This window comes from Seriola dumerili, unplaced genomic scaffold (assembly GCF_002260705.1).
Source record: "Seriola dumerili isolate Sdu_G_001 unplaced genomic scaffold, Sdu_1.0 BDQW01000149.1, whole genome shotgun sequence".
Taxonomy (NCBI): domain Eukaryota; kingdom Metazoa; phylum Chordata; class Actinopteri; order Carangiformes; family Carangidae; genus Seriola; species Seriola dumerili.
The window spans coordinates 3,413,803-3,425,287 of record NW_019174404.1 but is presented as its reverse complement, the minus strand read 5'-3'; the positions used below and the strand labels follow the sequence as shown (position 1 = coordinate 3,425,287).

Here is an 11,485-nt window from a genome sequence, read left to right as displayed (position 1 = left end):
TAAATTTGTGCACTCATATAAAAGAGACATTTCTTTCTTGCTTCAGACAGTGTGTGTTTTCCTCTCTGTGAAATACAAACACACAGTCGTACATACTTCTACAACTACTACGCCTTAAACTTGAGATTTAAAACAATGTACGATTGCCTTCATTATTTAATTGTGATGTGACTGAAGTGAATGCATTGTACTGCATTAAGTAAGTACAGTTAATGTTTATCAAGCAATAGATGCATTAATTTATTGAATAAGACCCAAAGCGAAGTGATGCAATTGTTTTATCACTGTTCTCCCCGTCTGGATGTTGTTTCTAACGTAAAAGATAAAGATATAATATAACATCCATATAATCTCTATTGTTTCTGTCTGGTGTCTTAGGTGGTGGGTGGAGAAAAAGCACAGCCCAGTGCTGGATCCCAGAGGGACTGTCAGTGTGGTAAGGACCCTTGAGACGAAGGAGGGTGCATGGAGGGTTCAAGGCCTGTGAAGCCAGGGTCGTCAACCTGCCTCTGGTTGGGGCTGGTCTCCGTGGCTGTAGCCTTCCTTTGTACCGAGGCCCGGACCACTCCGAGCCCTCTGCTCAGTCCCAGCAATGCCACCTGCGAGGGGAACTCCAAGTGTCACGCGGGGATCATCCTGCCCATATGGTATCCGGAGGATCCGTCCATGGGAGACAAGATCGCACGGGTCATTGTGTACTTTGTGGCCCTCATCTACATGTTTCTCGGAGTGTCCATCATCGCTGACCGCTTCATGGCGGCCATTGAGGTTATCACCTCCCAGGAGAGGGAAATTGTCATCAAAAGGCCCAATGGGGAAACAACCACCACCACAATCCGGGTGTGGAATGAAACGGTCTCCAACCTCACCCTCATGGCCTTAGGCTCGTCCGCCCCCGAGATTATGCTTTCTGTAATCGAGGTTTGTGGACACGAGTTCAAATCTGGCGAGCTCGGGCCCTCCACGATCGTTGGCAGCGCAGCCTTCAATATGTTCGTCATCATTGGCCTCTGCGTGTCCGTCATTCCCCAAGGAGAGGTACGCAAGGTCAAACACCTCAGAGTGTTCTTTGTCACTGCAGGCTGGAGCATTTTTGCTTACATCTGGCTCTACATGATCCTGGCTGTGTTTTCTCCAAACGTAGTCCAAGTCTGGGAGGGTCTGCTCACACTGGCCTTCTTCCCCATATGTGTACTCCTTGCCTGGGTGGCGGACAGACGACTGCTCTTCTATAGGTTCATGCACAAGAAGTATCGCACCGACAAACACAGGGGCGTCATCATCGAGACGGAGACTGAACGCTCCAAGGGAATTGAGATGGACGGCAAGATGGTCAACTCTCACTTCATGGATGGAGGTGCGGCCAGCAATCTGATCGGTTTGATCGAGAGCAAAGAGGTAGACGAGTCCCGGCGCGACATGATCCGCATCTTGAAAGATCTGAAGCAGAAACATCCGGAGAAAGAGCTGGATCAGCTGGTGGAGATGGCCAACTACTACGCTCTCTCGCATCAGCAAAAGAGCCGTGCCTTCTACCGCATCCAGGCCACGCGCATGATGACAGGCGCTGGAAATATCCTGAAGAAACACGTGGCAGAACAGGCGAAGAAGAGCGCCAGCGTGCAGGAGGTGCACGTGGAGGAGCCAGAAGAGTACGTGTCTCGGATCGCTTTTGAGCCTGCTGTCTACCAGTGCCTCGAGAACTGTGGTGCCGCCATTCTGACCATCACCAGAAAGGGTGGCGACATCAACAAGACGATCTACGTGGATTATAAGACGGAGGACGGCTCGGCTAACGCTGGGGCCGATTACGAGTTCACAGAGGGTACAGTAGTGTTCAAACCGGGAGAGATGATCAAGGAAATAAGCATTGGCATCATAGACGATGACATCTTTGAAGAGGATGAGCACTTTTTTGTGCGCCTCAGTAATTTGCGTGTCCTGGAGACTGAGGACGAAGTGCTGTCCCCAAACAGTCTCCCGTACCCAAAGGCCATGCTGGGCTTCCCCGCTGTGGCCACCGTGACCATTCTGGACGACGATCATTCGGGCATCTTCACCTTCGAGAGCAGCTCGGTGCACGTCAGCGAGAGCATCGGTATTATGGAAGTGAAAGTGCTGAGGACTTCTGGAGCGAGGGGGACGGTCATTGTGCCTTATCGCACCATGGAGGGACTCGCCAAAGGAGGAGGGGAGGACTTTGAAGACACCTACGGAGAGCTTGAGTTCAAAAACGACGAGACGTGGTAAGACAGCAACTCTGTTTTTCTAATGGTTGTTGGGCAGTTGCTTTTCATTAATCTGTTGTCGGCGATTTATTATTGGCTATTATCCGATTTTTAATCACCCAAGGTTATTGAAAATGAAGTGAATTTAGGAGTCATAAATAAGCAATTTTCTTTGTGTCCTAGTTTTTGTGTCCCATTGATTTGTGTGTTTTGATGTAGAATTGCAGTTTGATGGTGGTAAAACTGTCAAGAAGCGATATGATCGCTAGCTTCAAAGCTGTTCGGCAGTCTGCCAGATACACGTCTCATTCAGCGTTCGCTTTTGATACAAATATGTTGTCTCTTTTGCCTCTTGACATCATTTAATTGAGAACATTCTTTGGTAACCTGTTCGTGTGCTGTTTGCACTCATCACTCTGTGAATTTTAAATGCTTTTTTTCTTTACATGCTTAGGCAGCGTACTCTGTCATCTGAGCGTACACTCTATATCCCCTTGTTTTCCTGTCAAGAGATTTTGCTCTCATCAGAGCGCTTTGGTAGCGATCCTGTGTGTGTCACATGCAATGGGGATTCAACTTTGGGATTCGTCACACAACCGTGGAAACAGGAAGTCCTTAAGTAACCCCCCCCCCCCCCCCCCGCCTCTCTAATCCCTGCCGCTTTTGTTTTGTCGAACTTTGGGGGTTTATGCTCTTTTTCTTTTTCTTTTTCTTTTTTTTTTATTGTTTGTGTTTCATGTCTACTTCAATTGAAACGAAACAGTACGGAGGAACAGAAACAGGATATTAAAAAGGAGGGAGAATTACAACAAAGGTCAAAGGCCAGGCTCGTGGTTCATGTAATAATCAGTACATGGCAGCCTTTTAAGTTAGTAGGTATAACATATAACATTAGTGATAGGACTGAAACTTACAGGGTGGTACGAGCCTCTGCGAGTAGTACTAACGTCTTATGTAAATTGTGTATGTTATGTAGTCTTGTCAGCTGTACCATCTGTGTCCAATGCTGCACTACAAAAAGGCCGGCTTACAACTGAGTGGGCATATTTGGCAGTGTTGCAATAATAGCAACATACTGTACCGTAGCACAAATGGCATCGGGGGGCCATGCATCGTATGATACTCGGGCCTTTCGTCCCGCGCATGTGAGGCAGTGCTCGGGGATACTGGCATGCGTACAGAATTGCGCCTCTTGAGAAATATCGATTTGTTTATTTCACAGCTTGCATCCGTTTGCATCTCACACATCAGTCTGCAGGCACTGAATCAAAGTGACATCCTTCCATGACATCCCCCACCCTCCACCCCACCCCCCACCCCACCCCACCAATCAGGACCCTCTCAGCACGCCGAGGCTGACTGTCATTGTCTGTGCTCCAGGGTGTGGGTTCCTGAGGGCTGAGGCAGCCCAGGAGACCGGCGGCGGGGGAATGAGTGTCGGGGTGATCAGCATGCTCCTGGGGCCTGCTGAGCTCTCAGGGCTTTTGCTTGATTTATGTGAGAGACGTTTTTTGGGCCCGGCCTGAAGGCTGCCGGGGGAGTAGAGGGGAGAGATGTGGAGAATGACTATTATTATGAGACTGCTGTGATGTTGTTGGCATTGTGAGGGAATGCTGGTGTATCGATCTGTTCATTGTGTTGCACATTGTGCTGCGAGTTAGATGTTCTTACATTGCAGCAATTCTCCAATGTGAGAGTGCACAACTTGACATGCTGTGAATTGATAAATATAAGTAGTGATCTGGGAGAACAATCTGACTGTATGGTTACATAATTATTTCTTCAGAAAACTTCAGCATAACAGTAAGGAACTGTGTTAAAGACATTATTGTCAGTTTTTTAATCTTACGTTTACGAGAAATAGAAAACATGAGCCTCTGTTGATAAATACTAGTGATCTGGGAGAAGAATCACTTTATGGCCAAATAATTGTATATATACTGTATATTCCCTCAACATACATTACAAAGAAGTGAAAATATTTGTCCAGAGGTAAGAAAATGCACCTACCGATGGCTCTAAAGCTTGCTAACTATCACTACTTCTTTCCAGGAAACCAGCGTAGACTGGGGAAGAGAAAGTCTCGTACATTACCTGTCAAATGTTGAATTGAAGATAATAGTGTTAATTAATCAAGCAAGCAAAGCTTTATTTATATAGCACATTTCATTCCAGGTGGAAGCACAATGTGCTGCACAAACTTATCACGAAAGTTGCAACCACAAAACCGTATGTGGGTAATGTAAAGAATAAAACATTAGACACAAATTAAAACAAACAAATAAATTATACGTATGAATTAAAAGCCATTAACAAAATGAAATAATTAAGACCAACAATGAATCAGTAAAAATAAGATATCTAAATGAAAACTATTAAAATGTAGGAATAAAATCTGATTTAATAAAATAATAATAAAAATTAATTAGAAACTAAGAGCTGGATTTTGGAACTTTAGAGAGAGCCAGACGAGCTGTTTCCTCCTGTTTCAAGCCCTTATTTAAGCTACGCTAACCATCTCCTGGCTGCAGGTTCATATTTAACAGACAGACGTGAGAATGATATCAATCCTCGCTGTAACAAAGCAAATGTAGAAAAGAGTATTTCCCAAAATGTCAAACTACTTCTCAGATTGCGGAGTAGCCGTACGTGGCCGAACCTCCTCCAGTTCTCTGTAGTTTAGAAACATATCTTTATTAGGAGCTTTATTGGAGATTTTTTTTTTACACTGTGTGTAGATGTATTGTCAGGTGGAGAGACTGGGGTGAAGGTCCGGGCCAAAGGTCATGATGTTTGACCTTTTAATCCTTTTAGCAAGAACTAAAATCAGATTGTTGCATTTAAATCAGTGGTAAATACGAACTCTTGACATTTCCAGTGACAGTGAAGAGAAGAGGCGGCGTGTTTACCAAGAAAAAAATTAATATGATAATTAAATTAAAAGTGTCAAAATCACCATCTGTGGAATAAATGTCAAAGAAATAGTCATGCTGATATATGTGCAGCCGTTTAGTAGAGTTGTATAGAGTTTTATTGTCCACACTGACGGACGTGGTACAAAATAAACAAGATATGACTTTTACTGCAACTTACAGTCAGTGTTGATTAATGTACTCACTGTAGAGCAATGATAAATGTTGTATGATCACTCAAAACATACTGGACATTATTCAATTAAGCAGTTAAAACAATGAAGATTGTTCATATGCATGAACACGCTCGCATCTTATTATGAAAATCTCCCCTTCCTCCTTCAGAGACTTGTGGATCTTCTGTAGAAACGGCAGACCGCTGTTACTGAACTCCCAACAAATCTCCAGAAATTTCCATAATTACACTCGGATAGTGATGAATTAGATTCTGTGTGCATCCATAAAAAAGACAAAGAGGAGCAGCGGAAGTGACAGCTTCATCCACAAGCATACTAGAAGATTCATGAGAACATTTCCATACACAAAACAAAAGGGGATGAATGTGTAGAATATTCACTAAAGGCATAATTACAATGATGTTTCTTCCGCTGCCTTGAAAGCTCTCCTCGGGGTCGTCTTAACGCTCACAACATGAAAAAATACAGAATTTATTTGCCTCCATTGACTTTACATTCATATTCCATCAGTGGCGTGTGTGGAAATTGACAATGGAAATGTTTATTTCCATTTTGCAAATTACACAATTCCCTCCTTGGCATGTGGTTAAAACAGCTAATTGAGTGTTAATTGTGACGACTCAATGAGGGCAGAGTGCGCTCCCTGTCTAAAGGGCAAGTTTGTTTTTTTTTGATGTCCTTTAGGACAATTAGACAACATAATGCTTCAGCTCTCATGCTCTTCCTTTCTCTCTCACCCTGTTTTACGAGGCGCTGACTCTCAATCTCTTTTGACACACTTTAGGCCCATTGTTATCAACCAGAGTGGAAATTTATTACAGTCCTAATCTGGAGCTCTGGAATACATCACTCCAATTCTTAGCCAGACAATAGTTCTCAGCACGAAGGATGAAGTTAATAGTTTTTTTTTTGTGGTGATGCTTCTGCTCTGAGCCAACAGATATGAACCTCATCCAGGCACCACAAGCTTCTTAAATGCACATTTTATGGCGGCCGAACCTATAAAGTGACTCCTAAAGCTAAAGAGTGCTTCCTAATAGGCTGGGCTGGGCTAAACACAGGGACACAGTTTGGGGTGGTATATGTCAGTGGTTCCCAACCTTTTTGCCAATGTCTAATTACACTTACATGTGTTCATTTAGCAGATGTTTTTTTCCAAACTTACAAATGAGGTTCAGTCCAAGCGACATATGACCTGCGATCGCAGCTCATGGCGTCAGTGTAGACATGAGAGCAGAGATGCAACTAACATCTGATATCGATCTATTCCACTTAATGTGCTTATTATTTTTGTGGCTAATCAATTAAACCTTTCAGCTACAACATAAAAAACATTGAAAAATGCTCCTAATAAATTCTCAGAGCCCAAGGTGATATCTTCAAATAGCTTATTTCATCAGAGCACCAGTCCAGAACCCAAAGATATTTAATCTACAACACCAGTAGCATATTCTTACATTTGAGAAGCTGGAAATGGGAAACGTTTGAGTATTTTTGTTGCAAAATGACTAAAATGATTAATCAGTTTCCACAATTGTTGAATTTTCCTTCTCATATTATAAAAAGTTTCCAATATGTCACTAGAAATAAGCAAAAACAAAAATTGAGAAATGTAGTGAGAAAACTGTGCTGCAATGATTTGTCGATCAGTTGACAATCAATTTATTATTTTGAGTAATTTTTGATGGAGAAAATATGATGAGTGAATAATTGTCTTGGTTCAGCTTCTCCATTGTGATTATCGGGAATAGTGGTTTCTTTAATTTTCTACAAATGTACACGGAGGTGGACAAAGCCAGACTCTGTGGAGCTCTGATGGACGTTTTAGAGATGAAACGAATCAGGGAAAATGATCTGCAGATTAATCAGCAGTGACGATATTCTTTAGATGCAGCCCAGAGCAGTACTTAAAAAAAACCCAAACATTTTAATCCTCTTGTGAGCCCCCCTCCTCACATTTATCTAGAGACCCTTTGGGGAGGGTCAGGAACCGCTGGTATATCGTCTCTTTGCTGCTGAGAATATTAAAGGGATAAAGGTTGCAGGCGTCTGTTTCCTTTGACCGAGCGAGGATAACACAGCTGTGAGGTGGAGAAGCTCCGTCCCTGGAGAGTTGCATGTTTAACTAGGCGCTGATGGATTCATAAACAAATGAGTGGTGTGCAGCGGACAGACCAGAATCAGCCAAAGTAATTGCCACTGTGGTCACGCTGTATGAGCACGACTCTCCTGCGCTTGTAAACCTGCCATATATTTTTTATATAAATAGCATCATGCGGGGGGGGGGGGGGGGGGTGGCGATATGCTCACGATAAGATGCACAGATCTGCCCTTTCCCCTGCTGCCCGCCCCACCTCCTCCACTTCTTGCCCTCACCGTCAACCCAACCTTTTTCCTTAATATCTCAGGAATGTGTAGCTGTCACCCCTCTGGGCGTCATGACTGACAGAACACATGTCCACGCTGATCCTCATCCTGCTGACCACTCCGTTTTCCCCCCTGCCAGCACTTTCTCAGACATCCTGGAATAGACCCCTGAGGTTTACCTTACCACCCTGCAGCCAGCACCTCTCGCACCAGCAGGATCATCTGCAGCTCAGCTAATCTTGTTCAGCATATACTTTTGTTCTTTTATTCATGCTAGCCCCATAGTTTTTGTTCTCTCAATAATTGGAATGTGTCTTTGTATTTTCACAGGGCCTCGGGGTGTAATCACACTTTGTTTTCTTTAGTAATGTGGTGAAGTTTGTTTTGTAGTATTTTTGTGTGTGCTTCATTACAGTTTACGTCTGGTTAAAAGGGAACCGGGGCTTGTAAACAAAAGTCGCTCTGACTCACATGTGGCTGATTTTTATGGTTGGTATGAGATTTTGGGAGATGAGGGAGCAGAATAAATCAAATTTCATTTTATATATCACAGTGAAGCAGCTTCTAAATATAGCTATTTAAACACTGCTAAAACAACAGCTGCACATGATTTTTAACGCCTAAAACATTTTCTTTTTCAACCATTTAACCCAATTTTAACCTAGACATTGATATATCTCTTAAAAACGTATCATGGTATGATGTGTCTTCATCAAATATGTCTCTGGTTTTCATACCTGAGAAGAGCACATGAGGAGAAAGCTGAACATAGCAGCTCTGTGAGGTATAGCGGTGCTAACGTTTGCTAATTAGCACTAAACACAAAGTTGGCTGATGGGATTGTCATTAGTTTAGCAGGTATTTGGTCATAATCCAAAGAACTCTGTAAATTAAAATTCTGATCTGATGATGGTGCAGGATGAAAAGTTAAAAGATCATCAAAAGTATCACAGTTAATCTTCTGGGGACCGTGAATATCTGCACGAAATTTGGTGGATATTTCACTGGATAATGTGAATCTTGACCTGATAATGGTGCTAGATGAAAAATTTGAGGATTTCTGAAATAGGATTTATCCTCTGGGTACCTGAGCATGTCTGTATCAAAAGTCATGACAAGCCAACCAACAGTTGTTCACATATTTTGGTCTGGGCCAAAGTGGTTGACTAACATTACCATCCATAGAGTCTCCTGCTAACAAGGCTAAAAACAAGCCCTCTGTGGTGGAGTGAATTCATCCTTAGTGACAATTACCGGCCATAAAATGGTATGAAATTGTTCCACTCTGCTGTCATCTGATATAACTTGTACACACACACACACACACACACACACACACACACACACACATATAAAAATACTGTCTCACACAGGCTCTAACACATCCAGAGACATACAGGTAGTGCAGGATTCATGAGAACATTTTTTATCTTTGCAAACTTATTGTAGCTTTTTCACTTTGGCTCCAGCATACAAATACTGTACAGATACACACACATACACACACACACACACACACACACACACACACACACACACACACATACACACACAGGCACTAACTCACGCACAGGTTGAGTGGCAATAAATATGCTGGCCCTGCGTTTGTTCCTCCCAGTTGGGGGAATGCAATTAAGTTAAAGCTTATTTATAACACAATTCAGTGCAGGGCGTGTCGCCAGCTCCGCGCCTCCCCCCCGAGTGTTTGTGTGTAAATCTGACTGAGGTTCATATATTCTGGCTCCCCAAACTTCTGACAGACTCTCAGGCCTAATAGAGTTAGGATAGAGGTAAGTGCATCAGTTTGACCCATTTGACTGTCAAAGCGTTTAGCTACAACGTTTTAACAAATAACCACTGCTTTATTATTTGGTTTGATTCTGGGAAAACATGACATGACGCCTGCTCCTGCACAGTGATTGATTGTGCAAACTTTAAATAAGTTTCTCTGTAAAGTTATTTTAACTGCTCGGTTGACAAAATGGTAATACTTTCACCGGCTGGAGAGTTTGAATGCTGCATGAAGGGGATGTTTTCCACAAAAATATGTGTCATCTTTTAAAGCATTGAAAATAAGATGTTATGTAATTAAGAAATACACTTATTTATATTTAAAATAACTTCTCATCAACTCATTTTTGCGGAACGTAAAGCTGAATGTGGAATATTTAGGTGCGATTGTTTTAAAATTAAAGGGCTATTTCACCCAAATAAGATAAATACATAGATAAAATACATGTTTTTCTCACTTAATTGTATCTAGCCATGTAGATAGTTTCCATAGGGACTGCTTATTCAGTTGTTCAGCTCAGTTGGAAACTATTCAGTGTATTGTGTGGATTATCCACAGTAATAGGGACATTGTTTTTGGAAAGAGACGTTGATGTTGATGTGGCTCTGGGGACGGCTATGTCGGCGTGTTGGCCAGTTGTTCCAGACTGAAAAATTAAACAACTGTTTGATGGATTAAACATAGATATTGATATAAATGACACCATCAAGCACTGATTTAAATGGTAAAATGCACTGCACTCATATAGCGCTTTTATAGTCTTATCGACCGCTCATAGCACTTTACACTGCAAGCTACATTCACCCATTCACACACACATTCATACTTCTGAAACAGCATTTGAATGACTTTATGTAGGACCTGCCTGAGTATGAAATATAGTTATTTAAATGCTTTTGAAACAGCAGGTATAAGTAACTGAGGAGGCCAAAAAAATTCATTTTCTCACCAAATTTTGCCTCGTTTTAATTTAAATTTCTAGACATCTAGACCTGAGCTAAGTCTAAGAGACAGATATCTTAAAACCTGGGCAGATTACCAAAGCTTTCTGCATGGCTGGAGTGATATGTGAGAAAACAGCCTTTTGTAACTTGGACTCTTTAAACTGTAATTAGCTCCAAATGATACTTATGTTCATATAATACATGCTTTATTTTCTTAGTTTTTGCCATCCTGCTGATGGATTCTGACCCAGAACTTGCTGTAAACCAACGGTATCTCAATCCAAAGCTCTTCTGCATAACACAAACACAATCCAGATCTTCCCTGTCCTCCACGTCCCGTTCGACACTGTAACATCTGCACAGCGAAGGAGGCTGCTTACAGTCGATGTTGTGATCATCTGCAGCCTCAAACCTGAGTTTACTGCGGCAGCAGATATGTTTCTTTAATTAGTGTGAGCTACTTTGTGAGGAGACAGTTCAAGTGCTCTGATGCTGCCTTCAGTCATATCAGACATGCTGTAAATAGGAACTGCCTGCTGGGGAAAACTTTTCAAGTCGGCCTCCTAGAGGTGACAAGTAGGATATGTGGGAACTTTTTATTGGCTGTGATATCTTCAGCTTGATGTCATGAACTGTGGAAGTGTGTCAACAGAAATGGAAAACCAAGGAAATAATAATAATTTAAAAAAAACCCATTATAATTGTTCATTAAAAGAGGCATTCCACTGATTTAACACATGTAGGTCAGTTTACTCATCATGAGGAGAACCACTCACCACAGCTCGTTAGTGTCTGTTGTGGCTGTGGAGGAAGTGTGTCATAGTGATGTCATCAGGACTTCAGAGGCTGCAAAATTTTAATAGAAAGCTTGTATTACCCACTGGTGGTGTGGTGTTCGCAGGATGTGGGACTAACAAAATATGACTTTTAGTTGCATTATGGGAAATGTAGAATCCAGCATTTTGCAAGATTTGACCCGTGCCAAGGACTTCAGCTGAGGTCATCCAGCCTCTGCTGCTTTGACTTCATGGAAGCTCAATACTGC

General features: G+C 42.3%; 1 protein-coding gene across 6 annotated transcripts in view; it reads left to right on the top strand.

Moving 5' to 3' along the window:
• The first annotated feature begins 633 nt into the window (after positions 1–633).
• Positions 634–11,485, top strand: part of LOC111225635 (sodium/calcium exchanger 3-like) — a 97,857-nt gene continuing 87,005 nt past the window's right edge. For 5 of the 6 annotated variants that reach the window (XM_022750627.1, XM_022750625.1, XM_022750626.1 and 2 more), the window contains exon 1: positions 652–2,246. In XM_022750627.1, the coding sequence (XP_022606348.1) occupies positions 667–2,246 (1,580 nt within the window). In that variant the 5' untranslated portion in view covers positions 652–666. Of the gene's footprint in view, positions 2,247–11,485 lie in introns of all 6 variants that reach the window. The other variant, XM_022750628.1, reaches the window with a different exon arrangement.